The sequence below is a fragment of the Anthonomus grandis genome, chromosome 10 (genome assembly GCF_022605725.1).
Source record: "Anthonomus grandis grandis chromosome 10, icAntGran1.3, whole genome shotgun sequence".
Lineage (NCBI taxonomy): Eukaryota > Metazoa > Arthropoda > Insecta > Coleoptera > Curculionidae > Anthonomus > Anthonomus grandis.
Genome location: NC_065555.1, coordinates 7113678 through 7140697, shown reverse-complemented (window position 1 = coordinate 7140697; position 27020 = coordinate 7113678). Strand labels below are relative to the sequence as shown.

The window sequence follows — 27020 nt, the reverse complement described above, 5'->3', positions numbered from 1 at the left end:
GGAATACCTGTAAAAAACGTTAGAATAAATATAAATAAGGACTAAATATCACCATATTAGCTACGAGTAATTTGCTTTACATTATTTCAACTTATAGTATATCGTGCGTCATCAAGCAAACTATAATAAGTCTACAAAGTAAGTAAATTACATAGGAAACGAAACAAAATTTCAATAATTTAAGAATTAAATAAATAGAAGCAGATCTGCAGATTTATTACATTTTTCTGGATTATTACTTTTTTACTTAGAACATTGAATGCACTTAAATACTTTTGTTTGTAGCGGTTTGCAAACATTTTAAATCCGTTTAGATATTTATTACATATTATAGAAAAAAAGATTAATTAAAATTCTTTAAGCACCTTTTCACTTCTTTAACAGTAGACTTTTTAATTAATTTTCACAAAAAAACTTTAGTTTGTAGAGATTTATAACCACCATAAATCGATTTAGTTATTGATTGTTAATATCTTGGCAAAAAATTATTAAAATTCCTCAGGGCATTATATCGATTAAATAACAGGGGGCGCGGACTATAAATAGGTTGTTGCCAAACGACATATACTGCGTTTTAGATTTTCGTTGCTGTATATCGATCGGATGCTAGCTTCACACATATGCAAAAATATCTAAAAAAAAACACAAAGTGGCAACATCGGATACTTGCATTGTAAACATAGAGGTATTCTACGTTGCCAAGTTACTTTTTTTTAATTAACTTTTTTAAGATTTTTTTCTATTCTGAAAAACTTATTGATTACTGTCAAAGTATACAGGGTGATTTTCAACCTATGCGCATAAACTTGGGAAATGGTAGATGAAGATCAATAATGAGTAATAATGAGAAAAAAATGTAGTAAAATATTTTTGGTTTCCGAAATAAAGTTAAACAAATGTCAACAGAACGTGTATCAGACGAACTTATTTTGTTTATTAATAACTGATAGTAAACAAGTCATAATGTTTGGAATTTGTTGTTTGGAATCTTTAGCAGTACTTAGTTTGTTAGTGGCTGTGATCGTTTTCGATCGTTATTTTCACACGAACAAAATAAAAGCGTCAAATGTAATGGCGCACATTTTTACATACGAAGAACTTGTCGACATGGTTTTGGTTTACGGAGAAACGCATCAGAATGCAGTGGCAGCAGCTGATCTGTATGCCCAAAGATTTCCCCGAAGATATCACCCGAGACGTGGGGCTTTCTTACGTGTTATTCAGCGGGGTAGAGAAACTGGCAATTTGCGGCCGCGGCCTGGACAAGATGGAGGAGCTATTAGACCTAAGCATATTCATCAAGTAACATTCTAAATCTGGAGGAGGATATTTTAGAAGTTATCGAAGAACAACCTGGAATTAGCACTAGGACAATTGCAGCGCGATTTGGAATATCGCAATCTACAAGTTGGCAAATTTTAAGGCACGAGTTGCTGTACCCGTTTCATGTGCAGAGGGTACAAGCCCTACTTCCAAGAGATTTGCCGCTTCGAGTACACTTTTGTGAGTGGTTGTTACATCACCAGCAGTTAAGCCCAAACTTTATCATGAACATTTTAGTTACGGATGAGGCAAATTTTACGCGCAATGGAATTTTCAACTTTCATAACACTCATTACTGTGCTTTGGAAAATCTGCATATTAGACGGAGAACATACTTTCAACAACGTTTTTCTGTAAATGTATGGGCTGGAATTCTGAACGGAAATGTGAATCTCAACGTTAGGCAGAACATGTGGTTTCTTCATGATGGTGCTCCACCACATTTTTCACGACCAGTGCGACAACATCTAGATCGTGTGTTTCTCGGCCGTGATGGTCCAGTTGGGTGGCCCCCTCGCTCGCCTGACCTTAATCCATTAGACTTTTATTTGTGGGGTCATATGAAAACAATGGTGTATGTAAACGAAGTTGATACTGAGCAATAGCTACGACATCGCATAAACGCTGCCAGTGACGCAATTCGCCTACAGCCTGGTTTGGCCCGTGCATGTACGTCTTCATGGATTCGACGAGCTCAAGTCTGTATCGGAAATAATGGAAACAACTTCGAACAGTTGCTTTAAATTAGTTTAAATTAAACACGTTAAAAAATACACGTTTTTTATTTAAAAAAATATGGATATCTCCGAAACTAAAAATATTTTACTACATTTTTTTTTCATTATTACTCATCTGCTATCATTTCCCAAGTTTATGCGCATAGGTTGAAAATCACCCTGTATATTTTTAGTTAGCAAATAACCGAAACTTTTAAAGAGTAAATTTTTTAACTGTTACAAAATACAACGCGTTGAAAAAATATTGAGTGTATTAAGAAAAAAATTAGCTAGGCTTATTTTATGTTCTAATCTTTTTTACTTAAATATTTATAAGAAAATCTCAATTTAGATATTTTCGATTTTTCTTCAGAATGTGCTATGTGCAGTTTCGCCGGATATTAGTGGGTAAACCAAATAAAATTAAAGGTTCAGAACGAAAAATAAAAATGCGTCCTTATAAACCTCAGAATTAAAAGAAATTACTAGTTACAAGAACAATAGAAGGGCACTTCTCTCTACAATAGAGAGACACCCGCTTTTAGTATAGTGCTCTGAATTTTACTATAAAGCACATCTTGGCAACCATATTTTTTGTATTGCATTGTAAAGTTCTTTGTCTCAATGACGGACAAAGACCGTTGGCTCGATAAACAAATCCGCATTTCTGAATGCACAAGGTTGCCTGCTATGCGACTAAACACAACACGCTAAAAATAGATTTTATATTGGTTCGACCACAACTTTCTCTATATTTCCGCCATCAGGAAATTGTTCCATTCAAAAGGAAATAAAATATAATTTCAGAGCTATGATATGCATCTACTGCGGTGACTGTTATTATTTTAATGCTTCGGTCTTAAGAGCATCCATCAGCACGTGACCAACTCGGATTTCAAAATATAGGCGATTTTTTGGCTCACCCAACATATGGCAACACTCAGCGGAAGGATGAAGGGAAGGGGTCATTTCAAAGCGGCGACCAAACCGATAGGTTCTCGCGTGTCATATAAATCTGGTGAGGATGGCATAGCATGGCGCGGGGAATTATGAAACTTGAATAATGAGACATTACGATTGTCGATTATTGGCAAAATTTTTCTTTGAAATGGGGTGCTCGATCCTATTTCATATAATTTTTTTTTTGCTACAATTATTATTAAACTTTTTGCGAGACTTTTTGTTAATGATGTACGGGGGAGTTTTTAAAAGGAATTTTTAAAAAAATATACATTTTTTATACAAAATCTATGTATAATTGTTTTTTTTATACATCTTTTTTGAACTGTTATACATTTTACCCTAATCTTATTGAAAAAACAATTATATACATACTTATATTTTAAATTTTATTTTAAAAAGTACAGTTTTATATTTGCAAAAATCTATTAATATACCTATTTTAAAATTGAAATGTTGTTATTTTCTCGATGGATTTCTTATTTCCAGTCCTCTACTATATCGCGGGTCGATAATTTCCGGTAATAAACAATTGTAATAGAAACTTTTTAATTTTCCTATCATTTTGTCATTCCAGAATGAGTCCTGCCGCCAAATCTGAAATAATAAATTCGTTATACCAAATATCTTACTACTTAAAACAAAAAGCTTACCTGTTCTACCAGCATCCCCATAGGTGTCCATAAAATAAAATAACAAAAATCTCTTTTTGTGATATGAAGCTGGCCTTGGATTTTATAAAAATAATCATGGTTCTGTTTTAAATGCATCTGTCCATTTTCATCAAGGGTGGCAAACTTGATTATTTTTTTATTGATAGCTTCTGTAGGGCTGATTGCTGAAGCTGTTGATGGGCACTTTACTTCTACTAATCCTCTTGAGCCAACTAGCCCATCAGGGCTAGCAGCCAAAGCACAACATTCGGAATCAATAAAAAGACCACACATTTCAACTTTTAAATTGTAGGTTTCCTCAAATTGTTGAATAGCAAATGGTTCTTTTTCGGTGCCATACTTAGTGTGTTTATTGCCCCGAAACTTGGAATAAAGAATTGCTTTTACTTTATTTTTGCAATTTGTTTTTTCTAGCATTTTGCAAATATTTCCAAAATTTGACGCTGTAAGCCTTAAACTCCTTTCTTGATACCACTTTGGATTTCCTCCTTGTCCTCTGGTACTAATCTCTAAATCCTTAATCTCATTTTCATTTCTTCTAAATTTTCGAGTTCTTCTAAAAATTCCTTTTTTTTTTCTTCAAATAAATTTTCTTCCATGTCTGGCTGTATGCTATTATCTGCCTCCTGATCCCCATAATCTTTATCAGGAAGCGCAATTGATTTATTTCGTTTTTTAAATAGGGTTTTTGGTCTTATTTTAAGAGTATTAATACGTCTTTGTTTAACTCTATTAATAAATTTTTTTGTATGACCAGAAGGACTTTTTTCAGCAATTGATTTAAAAATTTGTTTGTGGTATTCTCCGCTTCCAAGATTATAAGATAGGGCTGCAGCTTCACACCGTATTTGATAAGACCTTCTTTTTGAAAAATTGATGCGCTTTCCGCCAATAAACTTGCATACCACAGAGTTATAATGTTCAGCTACATTATTGTCCATATTTCTTAACAAACTGGAAGCATGCAATATGAGTCTATTTAGACAAACTTCAATGTCTTGCAAAACCCCACATGCCTTCATTTCTTCAATATAATTTTTTTCTCCAAACTTTTTATCACATCTAAAATATCCTATGGCTGTACAGTTTAGATGCTCTCCAAATACGTGGGATGGTATATTTTTTAAATCTTTAGTAAGATTTTCTATTTTAATACTAAAGCTTTTATCTTCTTTATTTCTTTGAGTAACAGCCATTGCCACAGCAGTTCTCATCCTTCGTATATTGTTCAAAATATGTTTGCGCAGGTATGGTGAAACCGGATTATTTGTACTGTTGCTTCTTTTTTTACCTAAAATAAATAAAGAACAATTAATAGCTTTTTCAAAAATTAATGCTAATGATAAATAAACTTATTAGATATTTCACGCAATTTGGAGCAAAAATTTCTTAATAAATGATTCCTGCACTCAATTTTCTCCACATGTAAACTTCCATATGGGCGAGCCTCGATCAGTTTTTTATAGACGCTACTGTCACCATCCCCAACAAGTCTTTTATAAATAATATTATACATGTCAATACTTTTTCGAAATCCTTCCACAATTATGTCGGATTCCATACTTGTGGATGTATTTGACCAGTTCTTATAACATGTATGATCTGGAATGACTTCCATGTTTTTGGCACTGGCGTATGCACAAAAGCTGCAGTATTTATTTCGGATGCCAAGAAATAAAAGTTTTCCGGTCCTCTGTCCAATTATACAAGCCTAAAATACAAAAAAATCAAACAAAATTAAGTATTTAACTAAATCATAGTAAACTTACAACTCCTGAAGCAGCATCATAATTAACATTATAAGACCTTTTGCTCCAAGCACCATCAGCCACAACAGTGATACAGGGGCGATTATTTTGGTCTACTTCTCCTAATTCTTTGGCCAATAAACTCTCTTCTTGTGCGGCTTCCTCCATTGCTTTTCAAGCCGTTTCCCTTATCTTTTCTCCCACAAACTCATGGTGCTGCTGATATGTATTTGGAGACATAAAAGGGACATCCAGTATGGCCATAAATTCTTCTGCGGCAGTAAATCCAATACCCGTTGAAATGGTTGCTAAGGCTGCTGCGGCATTTATGTCCATGGATGTTTCAGACTCATCTTGAGTAAACAGATTGAGGTATTTTTCTAAATTGCACATTTTGCACTTTAGTAAAATTGAACTTTTTAAGCCTTTTCTATTTTCCGTCAAAATGTTCATATCTGCAATTGTGCAATTAAATGGAGGGTGTCTGGATAAATTCTGGATTTCTTTAAAAAGCTTCTGAATATCTACGATTCTCCTTCCTTCTATAACGTAGTCAGTTATGGTATCAGGAGATGTTCTAAAAGTAATATTTTGATATAAAAACTAATAAAAAATAAATAATTAAAAAACTCAACTAATTAAAAAATAATAAAAAAAAATATGGCCAAAATGAAAGTTTAGTTTTTATCACGAGTTTAGGTATTAAGCCTTTCATCGAATTTTTTAAAAATAATTTGTTACAAACCATTCCATATTCACTTTTTAAACAAATCATTAAAAAATAAGAAATATGGGCCAATTGGGTACATATTATGTACCGGGTGGGCAAATAAGAATGTTCACCGGCTATATCTCAGGCCCTAATAATCGTATTGCCTTGAAAAAAAAATGTTATAAAAGTGGCCCAAAAGTGGTATTTTTATGTTTACAATGAGACAAAATAATAAAATAATTTTTGGAAATATTTATCTACTGTTTATCTAATTGTTTTTAATAAATCTACTTTTTCAAAAAAAAATTGTTAAAATCCATACTTACTTTTTAGTATTAGTTAGATAATAACTCTTTTGTGTTTCCTTGATTTCCGGCGCGAATAGTAAACCTTGGATTTACCGTCTTTACGTTTTCCCATTTTTTCAAAAAATAACTGCTCTTGCACAATAAAAACAAAAACACTATAACAGTAAAGTTCACAGTTTTCACAAAAATAGCACATGACAGACTTCCATATACAACGGCACATCACAAACTAAAAAGTGTTAGGGTACGTAAAAAGTTACAGTTATTCAGGTACCCAGTCTAAAATTTTCGTTTTTCTCATTATTCTACCTGAATATAATATAACATTATTGTTTAACAATGGGGTAAGGCGGCACCGAGGCGACGCGATGGCGCGGCGACAGTCGCTTGCAGACAGGCTTAAAAATTCAAACAAAAAAAAACAAAATTTACTAAATATCCTACTAATCTAACCTAAGTACCTAATATTATTAATTGTTATTAGTTGCCTACTAATAACAATTATTAATAATATTGCAGCGTACGGCAAATTTGTAAACACATCAACGCTACATCACAAACCAAAAAGGATTGTGGACAAAAGTTCGAAAAATAACTAAAATCAGGTAGTCCAAACTTTTCGTATTTGTTAATATTCAACCTACATAATTTATTACATTACTATATATTAATATTTTTTAACATTGGGGTGACACGGGAACGACGCTCGCCAGTAGATCTTGGATCGATAAAGCATAAAGCAATGCTGCCAAGTATGCCGAGACGTAGTAAATATTCTAAAATTTGATGAAAATTGCCATATTTTGCTATTACACGTTTGCTAGGTTTATTATTAAAAATTTCATAAAATGTTATTAGGGTTAATTTTTTAAAAACGCATTTACTAGAGGCGAACTTATTTATTTTTTTATATTTTTTTTTTATAAAAAAGAAAAATATCAATATTTAAAAAAAAAAAATAAACAAATAACTTCGCTTCTTCTGCTAAATATTTAAAAAATACTAGTGAAAATCTCATTAAAATATCTTTTAAAGCAAAAGAGTTATCCATGTAATAGAAATTAGGGGGTGATGAACGCTCTTAAAGTATGTCCATTTTTGACAAAGGTAATTTGCTAACTACTATGCATACCTGATGTTTTATGAAGTTACTCTTTATTTCAGGTAAAAAAACCACATTGATTAATCCGATTGTTTATAAAGTGATCAATCAATGTTGATGATTAAATAAATCTATTTTAATACCAGTATCTGACTAAGGGAATTAATAATAATTGAGGATTGGTGTACTCAAGTCGAGACAGTTTGTATCTTCAAATCTACAAATGTTCTTTTGTATAGATAAATGAAATTTCAATATGCACTAAGTCATTGATTTTTTTATATATTAAATGAGGTTACAGAATTTTCGGAGAGAATATATTATAATTTTAAAAAACTTTATCGACAGTGCCTTAAAAAGTAATGTATAAATACAGTAATAGGCAATATATGACCTCAAATTCCTATATGTTATTGAATCATCAAAAAAAAATAATTTGCACGTTTTTGGGATTTGCCCAAATATTGCCTTAATATATGGGAAATCATCAACTTATTATCCATAGAAAATAACCCACACATTGCATTAACTTATGTGGCTGGAAACCTTACTCTATAACGTTATCTGAAGATCATCCTTAAAAAGTTAGTCAGCTTAAAATTATTTTTTTTATTATTTAGTTTATTTATTTACATTATTATTGGCTGGTTCTGTTTCTAGTTAAATAGATGGTGGATTCTTCAATGAAACTATCCTTGGAAGATTTAAAATTGATTTATTCGGTACACCATGTTTCCTTGTTACTCGTCAGAGAGAAAAAGAACAGAAAATTGAAAAAATAAGACTTGAGCGACATATCTTGACAGACATGACGTAGGGTTGTAAAACAAAATTGTACAAAGCTAATACAAAAATTTCGATGAATAAAAAACAACAAACATTTTATGAAAACGATTACTTTTTTGATCTCATAGGAGGCAGAATATTATAAGGTTCTCATTTTCCCAAAGAAAATAATTTTACTAAAAAGATAAATTGTTATAACCACTATATAATACAACCTAAACTTTTATGTCAGTTACTCTTTAAAACTATTAAAAAAAAACACATTGATTGATTCGATTATATAAATCATTTTTTTGTCGCCTATAAAGTATTATATCTGTTATAAATAGTCTGAGGGACAAATAAATTTGATATGGTCGATCTGCAATTATTGAATAATGATACAACAGACACTAGATAGCATAATCAATGGTCTATATAATTTACCAATGTCAAATCATATTAAAAGTTTAATTACTTAATTTTTAATGTTAGAGGAGGGTGACAGATGGTGTGTGAAATTGCTTTTAGATATGTTTCTAATTATATTGTGTTTTTCATTTTCTACGAGAACGACGATTATCTCGGTAAAAAGGATAGGTACCTATATAGGGAAGTCAGATGCCTGAAACAAGGTTTAAATTATACTTATAGTGGACCTATGAAGTTTTATGATATGCGGATTGTTATTTTATCAAGGTGGCGGGATAATGTCTACAAGGATCTTATAATTGGCTTCACGCAGCAATTGAATGATGCTTTGTATCCGTTTTTTTTTACGTCAAGCTTGTAATCTTGGCTGATTTTATATCAAATATGTGGCTTTCGTGTGGTATTAAGGTGTAAGAGCTTTAACGCTATTACATACTGGTCATACCTGAAATGCTAAAGAACTAGATGGTTTTTCAGAATACGCAGGTAGAAGAGAAAGTCTTAAACGCTAAAATTTTATTTTTTTAAACTAAGTCAGGAAATGTTCAAAATGATAGGTGCTATCTTGAAATTCTTGACTCTCGAATGTATTTATTGTTGCATTTTAAACATCCCACAAAAAGAAATCGAAACGCTCTAGGTGGTCATTCAACTGAGCCTTAAAATAACTCGTGGGATAGTGATCATCTTAGTATTGCCTAACCGAAACCTCTAGCCTAAATAAATTCTTATGTGGGTCTTTTTGACTTTCTAACTCATATTATACATTTTACTACAATAAAGGGAAAAACAAATACAGTCACTTTATAAAATGCGTCGAGATGTGAAATTGTATGTTTCGAGTAAATTAATAATTATCAGGCAAAATTAAACAAAGCTGCAAATTCCTAAATTCATTTTTAGACCATTAAATATGTAAATTGTAGCCATTTAACGCCTTTAACAGTAAGATGTTAAATCGGTATTATTATTTGCTTTTATTGGTAGATAAGAACAATTACGATTTTAAATAAACTTAATGATAAACGATTAAAAATAACAATATTATTGAGCATTCACTTAAAATAAGGTTCTTCCTGAATGTTGGCATTCAGATTCGTCATGAGCTTCCTTAACATTATCTGTTTATTAATTATTTTTACAACAGAAGAGTTTCATAACCTAATATAAAAAATTACTTTTAACGACTCTTAAGGATATAGCAAACTTACTATAAGAACCATTTCCTTCAAATTAAATAAATGCAATTAGTTTTAATTCTAATATTATGGTGAGAGCTCCATCTAATTGAAGCCGATACGATAATCTTCGAAATTATGTTTTTTAAACTAGTATCTCCTTGAATGCGGATTATAACTATTTCACAAATTTGTACTTTACGTCTTATAATAATCATCCCATTTTAGTGCATATCATGATTATTAAGAATCCTTTAAACATGAGTAATTTTTGGACTGTCTCATGGAAAGGCATGAAAACAGGCTTAAATATTTATGGTATATTCAACAACTTAGTCATAGTCGAAGTTCTTCCTATTTCAGTGTTCATAAAATTAAATATATTTGTATTATTGTAATCGTACAAACGTTTCTTAGTTCATTGGCTGTTCATCTGGAAATATTTTATTGAACCTTCTACATGTTCTCATCACATTGCCCATGAAAAATAACGAACTTCATCATAATTTTACTTAAATAGTTAATGGAAACAATGTCCATTTTAAAAATATATCCTTTTTTTCAAAACTAGCTTGGCCAAAATTACAACATTCGGCATACAAGCGGATATCCCTGGTTTATGCTAAATTTGGGATTCTTAATATCGTGCTGAATAATCTGCTTTATAGTTGGTTGTGTGTAGGCTAATACAAATTGATAATTGCAATACTTTTATATTCTCTGATCACTTTTTTGTTCAGTTTGTTTTGGTTCAAACCAAAAATTTAAAATGGAAAATTACACTATTTCCAGGCGATCCAAACGCTATTAAAAAAAAAAGATGCCATGATATAGGAAAAAGTGGAAAAGTCGAATTCTGATTTAATATCCCTATCTCAGTCGAAAAATTAGAAGAGTATGGGAAAGTGATGTTTTTCGGGTATAATCTGACAAATTAAGGGATAAAAACACTATTTCGAGGCGATCCAGACACTATTAAAAAAATATACTGGAGTATGGAAAGTCACACACAATTTCCCAAGAAGTTAAACATACGGGCAGGAATTGTGGGTCCCTATTTTATTGAGGCGGCACTTACCTCTAAAAAATATTTAGAGTTGCTTCAAAATCAGATAGTACCTAGTTTAATTGCACTATATCCAAATAGTGAAAACCCATTTATACCGGCAGTACGAGAACAGTACGAGATTACCTTACCAACATTTTTGCAAATAGACGGATTGGAAGGGGGGGTTTTATTGAATGGCCAGCAAGGTCGCCAGATTTAACCCCATTGGATTTTTTTCTATGGGGTTATTTAAAATCAAATTTTTATTTTGATAAACCTGAAATTTTAGAAGAATTAAAAAATAGATTTAGAGCCGAAATACAACAAATCCGGCTCCAAACAATAAGTAAAGTATTACAAGAATTTGAATATCGACTTGGGTACTGTTAGGAAGTTAATGGTCAACAATTTGAGCATTCCAAAAATTTATGGTTATTTATAAAAATTAATCGCAAATTTCTTAATAAATATTGAGGTTAGGTATGAGACATGGTATATTACATTACAATATACAAATTTTATACAGAATTAAAAAATGGGTGTTTCTATTTAAAAAAAAATTAAGTTGATAGTCGTAGCTCATTTGTGGTCCACCCTGTATGCATGAATTCATCATCAAAAAAATCGTTAATTGAATTTGTTCCAACTTGCTCGTCTCACTGTATATCCCTATCTCAGTCTTAGAATTAGAAGAGTATGGGAATAAAGTGATGTTTTTCGGGTATAATCTGACAAATTAAAGAATAAAAACACTATAACACACTTTAAAATTTTAAAGAATCATTACAATCAAAACACAGGTGCTCAATAAAACCTGAACTTTAAGAAGTTCAAGTTAAGTAATAGTACAAGTTAAGAAGAAAAACAAAATTAATAGCTGAAATTATTATTAGACAAATTTTATGGTTTATCTTTGTTAATGTAGTCGACACGTGTTTATTTGATCCATTTTTCTTTTGCAGGACTTCAGTACTGTTTGTCTCCATTACCTTTATAGTTCTTATGATAATATCCTTGACTTGGCTGGTATTCTACTACGTGCAGAGGTTCAGGTACATAAGAACAAAAGTCAAGCTTTCCGTAAGTTTTATGCATTTTTTATTTCTTGTTAATTACTGATAATAAATATGGATTACTTTAAATATAAGGGTTAGAGAGAATACTTTTATTTACTTTAAAGATGTTTTAACGAAGTAATTTTTTTTTAATATATGTACCGAAAAAAGAAATTAAATTTATTTATGTCGCTTTGTTGTTTATAGAGGAGACTGGGAAACGCAGCAAAGAAAGCATTATCTAAAATCCCAACGAGGAATTTAAAGGCTGACGACAAGGTAATATTTACGTTCATTATGATACATACATGCATTTAACGGTTAATCACTAAATTAATTTAATAAAATTTTAGCCGGAACAGGAACTATTTTTTATTGTCTTGTGCACAATTTGCGTGATTTTAATTGCTTAGGGTCTCATTAAAATTCGTTGTCGAATTGACAATTAATTTAAACTACTTTATTGGCATTGAACATGTATATATATACAAAGTGGATGTTTTTGGTCTTAATGTTTCTGATAATTTTTAAACGCCTTGTACATGCGGTATTTTCTCTTAACTATTTTGAGCATCTTATACATTAAACGCAACTTTTAATAATTTAATGGTTTTTATTTTTTTTTGGTATTTCTCCTTTAGATAATCACAAAAGTAAATAGGGCAATTTAATCAGGAAAAAGGGCTCTTTTCAATGAGAGTTTAAAAAAAGTGGCGTTCCATTTGAAAAAAAAAAGTTTGGGTTAATTTGGCCCCCAACTGTAGGTGAAAAAATACATCTTGAAATGTGAAAAAAAAATAAACAAAAATCGACGGGTCTCAGGAATTTTGCGAGATAAAATTTGATTAGTTTTAACTGAATTTATTCCAATTAAAGTCACCACACTGTATATGAAAATTATCTTTTAGGAAGTATTACATCTTGTAAAGTGTATGACAACTTATATTTCTGTTTGGAAATAGAAAATCTTTTAAATACTCCCTATCTGTTTTATTACTAACTTAAAAATTTTGTTCTATTCTATACATACCAGATTAATTGAATATTTATTATTGTTTTTTTTCCTAGGAAATTCAAGGAGATGGTGAATGTTGCGCAGTCTGTATAGAGCCATATAAAATCAATGACACTATAAGAATATTGCCTTGTGAGTAAGTAATTTTTTATATATTATTAATTTTATAAATGTAAAAAAGTGAAGGGCGACATTCACAATTAAAAAACTCTTGACTCCAAAATAATCTTATTCAATGTAAATCATGTAAAAACATCCATAAATTTTACACTCGATAAAATCCTTCATCGTAAACAATATATGTATGGTTATTAATTAAATTCAGTGGTAATGTTTTAAAAAATAGTGATATTAATGGTCAGACCTGAAGCGAGGCAGAATTATATATTTGTTTAAATTTATTTTATTGTGTTTCGAAAAAATTGGATTTTATTGCATTTTACTAAATTGTTATGAGATTTTAACTAATTTATCAAATATAAGTAATAATTATTTTATTTAAAAAGAAATTACTATCTCCTATGGTCAATTACTGGAAAGAAGAATAAATAGACTTATTCACGTATTTAGAAGAATTGTGACTCAAGACTTTAACGACACCTTTGGTTATGTTTAAGTAAATTAATTTTTAAATACATTTGTGGCATACTCTGAACTTGTTTCTTCCTTTTAATATCCCACCTAACTATTTGTTTAATCTTACATCTTATAATCTTTATCAACGTACAGTGTATTAAGATTGATGTTGCACTTACCATTAGGCAAATATTTTACTTATTATAGGGTTCTTAATTCTTCAGATGATAAAAAGAGCATATTATAAATTAATTAATGGTTCCTTAAAAAGAGGCATCACTGATGCTCTTCTCAGAGTAGTTGGAAAATTCCTTGCATATTAATTTCATTAACTAAAAATATTAATTAGGCGAAAGGGCACCTATATGCAGACTATGTCAAAGTGTAAAGTCGAGGTTTTCTGATAATAGAACCGGTATCAACCTAAAAGATCAATAAGTAGCACGATAAATGATAAATAAAAATACTGGATTCTCTGATCTATTGATAGATCTATCTAAATTTCTTTTGACTATCTGTAAGTTTATATGGTAATTGTAAAACATTTGTCTACAAGCGGATCTAATACAGCAACGGTATTACTGTGCAGCATACTATACATGACAAAATGTATTTTTAAGGCTTAACTATATTCCAAATATCTTAGGATGTTGCAACAACTATTTTAAATTTAATTTTACACTATTCTAAGTTTTTTGGTTCCTTTTTTTGTACATAAACATAAATGGTTAAATCAAGGGCTGCGACTTCAAGTATTTTAAAGATTTATAGTAATTTTAGCTAATACCGTACAATTGCAATCTACTTCTTTAGGTAATATAAAAATTGCTATACCATAAAATCCTGATAGCTCCTAGAAATCTTTCCTATATGGTACTTTCACCATCACTATAGTTTGATCCGCAAAACTGAGACAACACGAAGGAATTATATTAATAGTGAACTATAATATTATAATTTATAGTTAACCTAATACTTTCCATTTAAGTTTGCTAAAATAAGTACTTACTGTAAGCTCTAGAGTTAAAGTGATACTGAAGCTCTACTTTAACACTTGTGTTTATTAGCGATATTTAAATTAAACTACATATCTTTTTTTCTTTTAGGCATGAATATCACAAAAACTGCATAGACCCGTGGCTACTGGAGCACCGCACCTGTCCGATGTGCAAGATGGATATCCTGAAGCACTACGGCTTCGTGGTCAGTAGTGTACCGTTCAATGCAGAACGGTACCTCTTCTAGTTCTAAACACAAACGCACGCAAAATATAGATCTAGTTCCCAGATTATCCCTAATCTTCCCATCTGTGATATACAATGCGTAAAACGCACGTAGATTCAGTTCAGTTTCAGTAGTACTTCTTGTTCTGTATGTTTTTTTTGGTGGAGGTAATGTACCCAATTTGGTTTTTTTTGCTTGTTTAATTGTCGATCATTTGCCGGTAGAACTAACAACTAATAAGGCTTATTGATAAAGAAAAATGCTTAAAATTAGCTTATGCTCGTGACCTTAAAATTGTAAAAGATATTTCTTTAGATCTGTTCTCAGATTGTTTTTCTCTATGTAGATTGTTGAAATAATTAACATTTAATGTATCGAAAATCTTCTGATTTCTTACGCTAGACTAAAAAATCTAATAGTATATAACTTAAACATACCCCTTTGGAACGTGTTCATGCAATCAAGGAGTTTGCTTTAATGATGGATTTAATTTTATATAGGACTTGGCAAATGTAGCTTCCAGGCAGTATAAATACTATTAGAATATTTTATAACTCACTGGTTTTACTAAAAGTAGACTTTGCCACTATTATTTGAAATCTAATATACAATTCTCACAGTGTTCAAGTACTTAAGCTTTTGGGAGGACCCAAAGTTTAAAGAAGAGGTTACAACCATAATTTGCTTTGATAAAGGTTTATTGCCTCTTCATTATCTTATCGTCGAAATGTTTATTCTCTCAAATCATTGTATAAGTTTTGATCAAATATTGTATGTCAAAGGGTCATTTATTTGAACACCTTGTAGAACTCGTCAAAAGAACTTAATATACCACAAATCAGCTATGTAAAGCATACATTTCTGCTCCATCGTGATACACCAACTCTTTCATATAGCCCCACAGAGAAAAAATCCCAAGGCGTTAAATCTGAAGAGTCAGGAGGCGAAGAAATGGGTCCATTGTGTCTTATCCATTTATTCAGAAACTATTTAGATGTTCATGAGTTTCTCGTCTAAAATGTGTTGGAGCCCCATCATGTAGGAACCACATATTCTATCTCATATTTAGAAGAACGTATTCTAATAATTGTGGCAGATTGTATCAAAGAAAATCTAAATAAATTTCACCCGTCAGTCGAGGTGGAAAAAATAGGGTTCAATAAGCCTGCTATTTACATAAATTTACGTTGAAAATTAGATCTTTTTACAGCATGCAGATTTTCTCTGATTGGTATGCTGGTATGGCTCTAGTACTCATTGTTGGGTCTTCTTCGACCATTTCTAAAATGTCTTCCTCAATTTTTAACAGCAAGCTACGAATTTACACGGCATGTCATTCGCCGAGAATATCAATATCATTCTTCTTTTCCAAATCTTTTCAATTCTTTTTTCAAAATTTTTTATTTTTCACTATCTCCTTTATTATGCGGCTTTTATATGGGTGATTTTTGGTATATCAACTCCTTTTGACGAGTCCTACAAGCAGTTAAAATAAATGACTCAAGTTTGAAAACACCCTATATTTAACCATTATGATATAAATGCAAGAACATAATCTCAAATCTTGGACTGCTTAAATGGTATAAGTTAATGAGTGAAATAATGTATTATCTTTTTTGTTTTTGTATTTTATTCTTTATTCTGCATTTTTTCTATGCATACTCATATTTTTTTTGTTAATCAAATAATCTTAGTAAGTTGAGGGGGTGTTATTTATTATGATTATTAATATTATTATTTTACAACGCTTTTTTTATTGTTAGAAAATTATTTAGGAGTGGTTTTGAAGAATGGTTAAAATTAACTTGTGGAACCATGTATTTTTGTCTCTACTTATTTTTACTTATTTTTCGTATAATTTCTAACAGATTTTTTTCGCTACAAAATTATTATGAATTTCCTTATTATTATTGTAATTTTTTACCCAAAACTAACATAAAGCTTTGGTAAGAAAGTATTACAAAAAGTTTCAGACGTCAAAAAACTAATTACTGACTAAAACTGATATTGTATTTATTATTGAACAGAAATAATTTGGAGCTTTGTTTATATTGTTTATAGTGTTATTATTATTTACCAAGAGTATATAAAGCCGATGATTTCTTATGAGTATGAAGATGGCCGATGCAATTTACACGAGTCATAGAACACAATTTCCGATATAAGTCACTTTTGTCCAATCACAATATTCTGGAGCTTTATACTATTTTTCATATTTTAACAAGAGTTTTTATTAAATTTCGATTCGCAGCAAATGCATTCAACAGAAAAAACATTTTTGATTTTTGTGTCTTTGAGACAAGTTACGACCCTGTCCGATGATTTCTTGATACTCTTAAAAGAAAAGGAAAACCAAAATTTCGAGACGTGTATTAAGAAATATCAGATAAAAGATCAAAAGTAGATTACTATGCAGAAAGAGGAAGGAAATCATGTAATTTAGCAAGGGTTACATTGGGGGTTATTTAGCAATTATTTCCTTCCATAGTTAATCTATCATTTCTTTAAAAAGTACAGCAAAATTTCTTATATTGATTATTATTATTATTAAGATAACATGTTTCACCCAGTTAAGGGCATTATCAGAGAGAAATTCAATATTATTTTTAAAATTGTGAAAATCAGATACCAACTAAAAATGAGAAAATAACACTACAAATACCTGAATACTCTTTTCAAAAAACAATAGGCTAGAATTACGGATATATCTCAACAAGGTTTACAAGTTAACTCTATGACCTACATAAATAAATTGAAATATATCCATTTTTAATTTTGTTCAAGAAAGTTTGGTACGAGCTCACAAACCAATTCGTCCAATAATCTTAACATCTACACGACTCTTTTAGAATAAAGATTAATAACATTGTAAAATGCATGAATTACCTTTTTAATAAAAAGTTTCTTAGTTTTAATATTCACTCCATTTTGAAACTAGCTAACTATTATAATACCGCTTTGACACGTAACCCCATATATTTTGAAAATATGCTTTTGTGCTTTTAAATTATTTGCTTTAAAACCACGATTTTAATAAACATGCGGGTGAAAAACTATATTGCTGCATACAGGCGTTTTCATACTACTCACGGCACTGAAATGTCACGATTTTAAAACAGACCGTTTTGCATTTATAATGGAGATAGAGCTTTGGATTCAGAAGTTTCAACTTTAAAGTGATACATACATTAATTTGGATTTCAGTATTCATGATTAGCATTGATTCTAGCAGCAGTAGTTTGAAAACGTCTTAACAGTGATAAATTCTTAATCCAATTTTTATTAGTTCTTTTATTTTACAGTTTACGGGTAGTCAAGAAAGTATTCTACAAATAGAAGCGTTAGAAGATCGTATTATAGAAAATTCAAACGTTAGTGAGCCCTTGAGTCTTAGGCATGGGAGCATAAGTCCTTTACCGGAAATAAGGGCAATTGTGATCTCTAATAATCAGGTAAAACTATTTTGTTTAGTTCTTTATTAGCATCTTTATTCTTTTTTAAAAATAAAAGTATACACTCTTTATACTTTTATTCACGGTCAATGGTCTTTTATCACGGTTAATCATAGACGTTTACTGAAAATGGGATATTGAATTCTTTAGAAAATTTGGCAAATTAGCTAACGATCAATAAATTGATAAACGATAACGAACAATTTGGCTAATAATTTAAAGACGATTTTTAGCAATGCAACTTTGCCTCGTATATCAAAAACTACCATCCTCTTTAATATCTTAAATTGAATACACTACTAGCATTTTTTGATCTGCACTTACTTTTTGAATATTTTCCTAATTTTATTTTATATCTTTAAAAAATAAAGGTGTCTTTAAAAAATTAAATAATTAAAAATGTACTACCACTCCTAGAAATCTTACATTTATTATTGACACTTTTTTCTTGTTGGTCTAAAACGAATACTGCATATTTATTAATATTTCTTCTTTTGTTTAATCTGTAACAAGATTGGGTAGAATATAAAAAATACTGCTTTCGATATCCTCATAATATTAATCATTCTTTTCTGCTCACATTTCAGTATATCTACAAAATTTACTATTTCTAGTATTGTACTTAGTATTGTAATAACCATATTTTCCATTAATGTTCTGTTTAACGTATATATTTTTAAGCTAAAATATTTATTTGGCCAGGCTTCACTTTGACAGAAAATCAATTTTTCTAAACTATATCGAGTGCTGCTTTGCCTAACTGGGCATTCTAAATCCCATGTAAATTTGAAAAGTGATGAATTTAATTCGTAATTATTGGAACCTAAATCAAACCAAGATGAGTAAGTTACAAAATTTTTAAGCTGATAAAAATATTTCTGCGTTTTTATCTTTAAACCAAACCTATACCTACTGTTGGATAAAGCTTAGAAGGCATAAAAAAGGCATCTGAATATTATGGACTACAGATCAACCTTTTTTCTTTCCTAAAGTGATTCCATGTTAAATTAATTCATTTATGAGACTCACCATATTTTATAAACTGGTATTCTCTAGATGAGGAGTACGATAATTAGGGTGTTGAATTTAACCAGCGCTGCAGTAGATGGTTAATATACTTTATACAGACCGTTAGAAATTCTAAACTCATTATTGGGATCTCAGTAATTTTTTTTGTAAGTTTACATTGAAGTAATGTTGCGCGGTTATGTAAATAGCAATAAGGCAATAAAAAACGTCCCATTTCCAAAGTAAACTATAAAAAAATCGATTTAATTTTTTTCCAACTTTATTTTTCATATAATTCTTAAATAAATTTCATATAATGCCACTTTTCCCTGGCTTTCTGCTAGATACTGCTGCCAGATTTATAATACGACGTTTCAACTTTACTTTTTACGACGTGCTTAGGGTCTGTTATTTGATCAAGTTTTCGCTACTGGATACAAAACCAAATTTATCTCGATCCAAAAACTTTTTAAATTACACAATGTTTAAATATATCTAACTGGAGTATACAGAAATTTATTTATTCGAAATAAGCAACATATTTAGGTTTTCTAAGACCGAAATATGTTAGGAGAGTTAGAAGAGCACATAGGGGGATACGGAGACAAGTGTTTTAGTATTAATAATAGTAAGGTCTTTTTATTAAGACCGAAAAGGTTACATAAAAAAAATGTGATAAACATGACTGCATAGAGTATAGTCTAGTCAAGGCTATACATTAGTATGGCCTTGACTAGACCTCAATCACCAGAACCTTAAACCTCAAACACCAGACACAATTTGATAAAAAAAAATAAAATAAAATACTAATAAAAAAAAATACAATATTATTATTGAATTACGCTATTTAATTACCAAAAAATGAATATTACCCTACCAGACGGAATTCCTTCATATCTAGTGATTCCTGCAATCAGTGGAATCAGAAATAAATGTCCGAATTTAACGCCCTATTTATTGGCTGGTCGTTGATAAACAATATCCTTTAAATAACCCCAGACAAAAAAATCCATTGGGGTCATATCTGGAGAGCGGGCTGGCCACCTAACAGGACCCCTATTTCCAATCCACCTATGAGGAAATCTATGGTCTAAATAATCTATAATAATTTGGGCGTTATGGGGTGGAACGCCATCTTGTTGCTCTGAAGTTAATGTACCTTCATAAAATTACGGTCCAATAAAATGTCCATTAAATACACCGGCCCACACGTTTATGCCATTTATAGTTTGAAACGAGTTTCCATTATTTATCGAGGATTGTTTTCAGACCAATAATGTGCATTATGTCTATTAACTATCCCATTATTATGGAATCTACGTTCATCAGTCCAACAGATTTGTGACAAAAAGGGGACACAAGAAAATCTCTAACCTTCGTTGGTAATCAGTAAGGCGAAGTCCTTGTATTAAGTGGATTTTAAAAGGGCGATGTTGGTGTTGTAGAAAAATTCGTTGAATGGTACTTCTTGCAATATTACATTCTCTTGCCATAGTTCAAATGGAAACATGTACTGCAACATAAGCCAACAAAGATATAATATTTTTCTCATTTCTTACTGCCATGGATGATGGGAATGTTTTAAATTTGGAAATGATCCGGTGCGCATTTTTTCCTCCACTCTGGAAAACGACTTATATAAGGGCGTAGGACGATTAGGAAAACGTTCTCGATAAACCATTTCTGTTTCTCGACAATCCTTAAATAAAAAGCATATTAACATATTCATTTTGAGTAAAAAGTTACGGCATTATGCAAGGCAATAGCAAAACTAAATAGCGGAAACTATGGAACTAAAATGTGTATGACTTATACAAAAAGCCAACAAAACTGAATGTTAAAAATAACCAAATACCAAAACGGATATTGCTAATTTTAAAGAATGGATGTATTTAGCCATATTTTTTTTTATAGAATTTAAAAATACCTCATACCTAAATATTTTATACTAAAGATCCAGTTAATTTCGTTTACAGATTCAAAAATACGTTATTCCGCTGATAATTTTTAACTAGTGGCAATAGTGTTTGGAGCGTTATTGGCAAATAATCTTATTCTTTTTAACTTGTTTGAATTACTTAAATAAAATACTAATAACTTGAAGATTTGCTAATGTTTTTAACAAAGGCATGAGAGAACTAATAAGAAAATCAATAAAATATATTCTGTGCCTTACGTTAACATGATTTTTTTATGAAATTGAATCAATAATTTTACAAGCATTCCAAACATTAGGATGATTAGATGATTTGACAAAAAAAAGTTGGGGTGGTTTTTAGGAGATGAATTTATCGGGGGGTAGTTTTTTTAAGTAATTTTGGGTAGTGGTCCTATAATTATTAAAAAATATATTTTCTTAAAACTTTTTATAATAAAAAAGATACAGCATGTATAGTTATTTTAAGATAAATGTGTAAAGTTTGGACTAGGACAAACCAATTCATGGGAACACTGTACTAGTGTCCCTAGCTTATAGTTTTAGATTTGGTTATTTAGTGACCTAGTTATTCCTTGCTTTACGTTTCCATATATCTTTCAGCATCAATCCGAGTTCGATAGCTCGGTGACAGACGATGAGAGTAGTCGAGCATCATCTCCAAACGAAATGACTCCCAGTCTATCGACTAAAAACAGCGCCACCCAAGTGTCACCATCGCAACGCAAAGATCTTTGCGTCACATGTGGGGCACCCAGAGAAACTAACTCATCTTCTCAGTCTTCTTCCGGTCGACCATTTAACCAGCAAGATGAAGATTAGGGAGGCATGGCAGCAAAAGGCGTAAGCCATAGTCTTGGAGTTTTTGCGGTAATATTGATCTGACCACTCAACATAGTAATGACCATATTGTGATTCTTTTGTTGGGATTTTTTCCGTTTGTGTTCTTTATTTTATTAAGACAAAAGTGTTATATTTCTAAGTTAAAAAGGTTTCACAGTGCGCGTAACCACAGCAAAACCAAACAGTTGTGTGTTGAAGTTTGTCGATTTCTTAAAAAGATGTATAGTAGGTAACTGTAAAAATACCAGGTATAAGAATGTTGCTTCGAAATGTTTTTTTTTTGCTATCACACATATCTAGTTTGAGTCAATCATAATAACTCTAAATTTGTTTGGTACGTTAATTTATTGAGTCGGACAGTTTTTTGTAGGCCAGGCATTAAAAGTAATGGCCGAATAAATGTACGGAGTGTCTCTGCTTTGGTGAATAAAAATGTATCAAAAAATGCGTTACAAAGGCTTGCTTTCGCTACTACCAAACATAAACTGATGATATTTTTTTTAAATAATAGTTTTTATATTAATCTAAATTAAACCTGTTTAGATTTTTCAAGATTTAATAACTACGGATGGGTTAAGCGGAATAAACATTGGCTCAATTCTATAATTATTTTCTGTTAAGATAACACAACCACTTATGGGTAAAATCTTTTATGTTTGGTAAAGACCAAATTTAAGATAATTAATAATTACCTTTTCTAATCTCTAATTAGAAAAAAACACAATATGTGTTGTGGTGTGCCCAGTTTAAAAAAAAATATTTGTTGAGATTTTAAATAGAACTTTATTTAATTCATGTAATGTGACACAAATAATTATGGACGTTCACAAAAAATTGATCCCCTCGAAAAACTTGTTATTTTATTGTTATCAATTGGTAGGTTTATCAGTTAGTTGGAATATATACTGAAAGTAGCCGGTATAGGACCGGGAAAAAAAAAACATTTTTTTTGTATATTACCGACGCCTCGACAATATTTTTTTTTGAAGACTAAAATGTATTAATATTACATAAAATTTATAACTTGAAAAATGCATTAACAAGTAAATATTGCCTTTGACAACATACACTTACAGGCAAGCAAAACACTTTTTTAAGGTTATTATATTAAAGTATTAAAAAAAACTCGAAGAAACTAAAACTCACTCATCTAATTTGAATTAAAAGCTCTTACGTTCACTTGTGTAGTATAATAAAACATGAGAAATAAACAATAAAATGACTCCATGGCACGTATAAAACATGAATAGCTACAATTAAGAGCCATAAAAAAACAAATAGATAAATAAAACTTGTATGTACAATGGTAAAAAACTTACTATTTACTCTGCTACGACGTAGCAACAAAGCACAGTTAGAACACACTATATTATACTGTATTTTAAATAAGTAGAGAGTAATAAAATTTAGATTTTCGAGAGTTGTAACTAGTTAATGAATAAAGCGAGAAAAAAAAGAAGGGTTCGAACCCTATAAGAAGGTTACAGGTAAGGGAGGGTTGGGGAATGGTGCGCAGTTAAGCAAAAATTGTATTTGTGGCGAGCCTGTAACATATAAATTAGTTTTAAAAATAGTATGAGATGTATTACTTATTATTGTACATATATGTAAAATGTAAAATTAAACAAAAATAAAAAACAATAATTACCCGTCCCGACGGGCAATGATGCGCTAGGGTTAGGTACTCGTGCGCAGGAAATATCTGTTTTAAAAAATTATTTATTTTTAAATATTAACATTTAAAGTAGTTAATTTTTTAGTAGTAATATTTAAACAGCAGTATAAAGCCTTAATTTAAACAGTAGTCGCAGATGTAATTTTCTGGAGTATCAGCAGACGTGCAGGCTGCGTGGTTCCAAGAAGCACACATAACACAGCGGTACCGTAGTTCTCGATTTTTGCCAACTTCTCCACAAATACAACATATCTCGTTGGGTTTTGAGAGAGTTTTTGGAGAAGGCGGCATGAAGTTAAATTTATCAATATCGTCTAACTCATCATCGTCGCATATCTCAGACAATTCATTTTCCAATGAATCATCGGATGTCTCAGGTGTGGCCTCTCTCTTTCTTTTTTGTTTTCCTTTAAGTGTTTTTGTATCTTGTGTTTCTTCTTCAAAACATTTTCTTATAGTTTTCTTTCGGAGTGATTTTCCTTTTTTTTAAGTTTTCTTCTCTTACTCTCTTCTTTTCGTCACCGATTTCTAGTTCTTAATTCCTAACCGGAGTGTTTCTAAGGATTTTTGAAGTGATAGAAGTTGATGATAGAAAGGAAAGAGTTCTCTTTCGATGTACCTGGCTGAGGATTGTTATAGTCAATTAAAGGTGTTTGTCTAGCCTCTGGCAAAGAATCCTTTTCTTCTGATTCAGAACTATTTGGCAATGAAACATTAGCTTCTGGTCTGGATAAGGGTGGGTGATTTTCGTCGCTGCTAACAACAGTGCAATTTGTGTTTTGCCTAGAAGGGGTAAAATCATCCTCACTAAATCTGTCTGGATTTAGTGGATAAATTCCTGAAGTGCGGAACTCTGAGACAGACTCCTCCATGGTGGCGACTTTCATGAATGCTCTGTTTAATATATCAGATACGTCATATTGTTATTTTTTTTATGTCCAGAAATAGATAAATGAAGATCGTATTCTCTATAGAGAGCATTTTTAAGTGGACTAAGAAAAGTTAAATCCAATGGCTGAAGACGATCTGAGATATGGGGAGGAAGAGAAACCATATTAATTTTATTTCCTTTACAAAAATTATAAGCCGAAATCAAAATATGGCTTGAATGGTTGTCTAAAACCAATAGGACAGGGTCAGATGCAGTAGGCTTTGCATTTTTTGCAAAATGAGACAACCACTCAACAAATAGCTCAGAGTTAATCCAACCGTTCTTTGAACATTTGTACAAGGCACCTAAGAGTCCCATTTTTTTGCAGAGTTGTTGACATTCTTACTCGGGGATATATGAGCATGGGGGGGGATGTAATTCCCTGCAGCGCTCATACAAAAAATTCCAGTTATTGTTCCCCTTTCAGCAGATATAGCAGAGCCCACTTTTACTCCTCTGGCACCATAAACTTTCGGACATTTAGCTTGAACCGTTGTAATGCCTGTTTCGTCCATGTTAAATATTCTGCTTGGTTGAAATTTAAACTTTTGCATAAGAATCTTAAGATTAGAATAAAATAGCTGTACAGATTCTTTATTAAAAGATAAAATCCGATTTAAACTCGTGCCCTCAGGCTGTCGCAGTTTTATCTCGGGAAATCTTTTTAGAAATCCATAAAGACATCCTTTGTTAGCTAGTCCCTTTTCCCGATTAAAGTTGTGAATAATATTATTTTGTTCTGCATACCTAAATGCAAGCCTTCTTAGACCATCAGGTGTCTACCCAAAAAACAATTTTGAAAGCAGCAGAACATAATCTTTTAATTCACACTCTATTTCTTTAGAGAATACAGTTTTACGGCCCAATCGAGGTAGTTTAAGATCATCTTCCAACAACTTTTTTCTAAGGGTAGATTCTGCTATTTTAAAGGATCTTCCTACTTCCCTAATTTTTCTTCCGTCGGTCCTTATAGCATCTAGGGCTTTTTGCAGGGTTTCCGTCGTATAAGAAAGGATATCAGTCTTTCGTGTGTAATTTCTAGGCATCTGAAAACATTAAATAGTACTATTACTTCTTAGCATTTAATTACGTGAAGGGGAATCGTGCACTTACACTGCGCACAATTATCCACCGCGCACCATTACCCAACTCCCCCTTACACATTGTACCCATATTATTATGTTATACTTAGTATATAAATATATACTATAGTATAGGCAACTTTTATAATGCCATTTTCAATATTTTCTTATCTTTAAAAAAGATATATAAAAATTAAAAAAGACGTTTTTTTTTTCATCTGTCCTATATCTGCTATTACCGCTAAATGAATCTTATAAAAAGTACTTAATAAGTTTTTAATCTGTATTATTATTGTTTGTATATTTTTATATTACCCGATGTAGAAAAGAGTGTTACTTAATGGTAATGTCATAATTTTAATGAGGTATTTCTGGACAGATTTTAAGACAAATACTTTATCAAAAATATGATTTTGTTTCATCAATCATAATTAAAATATCCCTTTCTTCGTAAAACTTACCTTTTGAAATAAATTCTTTAAGGGTCGCTCTTTAATGCTTTTATTCAGACGCAGTTTATGGAAATAAATTATTTCTTAATATTTTCTCCAAAACGGTTAATTGTTAACTTACGATTAATCTGATGAGTTTGAATTAGGCGATTTTTCTACCGAAATTTAGCCTATAACTAACTGTTCAGGGGATCATCAAGGGCGCTTCGCCAAGTGTGTAGGAAGGTTTATTTGTCAGAACTAAAATCAATGTGGTACTACTAGGAAATTTGTTCAAGATGTAACATAAGTTTCAATTGTTACATAATGTTCATCCATCACAATTATTAACACATTAGAATGCTTTATAATATGCAGCTTCTTTAAATTTTATTAACTCATCTCTAGATACATCATCTATTTATCGATATTTAATAATCAGCAGTTTGACAAATTTACCTTTAGTGCATTTGCATATCAAATATCCCTAGTCCTTTCAAGTCATATACGTGTTCATTTATTGCCATAATGTGCAAGACAAAGAGGCTAATAATTTCGTTTCCATTTAGTATGTATACCAAGGTGTTTAAAAAATAATTTTTTTTCAGGCACCTCGGTAAATCGACTCCCTTGATTTTGTGATATATTATAATAATTGTAGTGATGGTAGATAAGTAATTTTTAATATTTTTTACCTATTCCGACCCTGTTCATAATTTTATTGATAATGTTTCCAGGGTTAATAAGGTAAATAATTAATGTTAGATTTAATTAATTGCAAAATAGAGAATTCAACTAAGTAGTATAAAGTACAGTAATTGATTTG

The 27020-nt window shown here is 30.8% G+C and overlaps 2 protein-coding genes across 4 annotated transcripts in view; one reads left to right on the top strand and one right to left on the bottom strand.

Moving 5' to 3' along the window:
* Window positions 1–26558, top strand: part of LOC126740977 (E3 ubiquitin-protein ligase goliath) — a 69782-nt gene extending 43224 nt beyond the window's left edge. Inside the window, exons 6-11 of the mRNA XM_050447192.1 lie at window positions 11929–12046; window positions 12229–12300; window positions 13090–13172; window positions 14719–14815; window positions 18139–18288; window positions 21836–26558. Of these exons, the coding sequence (XP_050303149.1) occupies window positions 11929–12046; window positions 12229–12300; window positions 13090–13172; window positions 14719–14815; window positions 18139–18288; window positions 21836–22054 (739 nt within the window). The 3' untranslated portion in view covers window positions 22055–26558. The remainder of the gene's footprint in view (window positions 1–11928; window positions 12047–12228; window positions 12301–13089; window positions 13173–14718; window positions 14816–18138; window positions 18289–21835) is intronic.
* LOC126740978 (uncharacterized) lies at window positions 2903–7522 on the bottom strand. Of its 3 annotated transcripts, XR_007662080.1 has the most exons (4): window positions 6460–7522; window positions 5443–5998; window positions 3653–5384; window positions 2903–3596 (listed from the first exon to the last, which is right to left on the bottom strand). XR_007662080.1 is itself a non-coding variant. In XM_050447193.1 (2 exons), exons 1-2 carry the CDS (start codon window positions 4088–4090, stop codon window positions 3459–3461), a joined length of 576 nt encoding a protein of 191 aa, XP_050303150.1. In that variant the 5' UTR covers window positions 4091–4251; the 3' UTR covers window positions 2903–3458. The 3 variants fall into 3 exon arrangements, 1 of the variants encoding a protein (XP_050303150.1); XR_007662079.1 differs by having other exon boundaries at window positions 5443–7522; XM_050447193.1 differs by lacking the exons at window positions 5443–5998; window positions 6460–7522 and having other exon boundaries at window positions 3653–4251.
* Window positions 26559–27020: the final 462 nt, after the last annotated feature.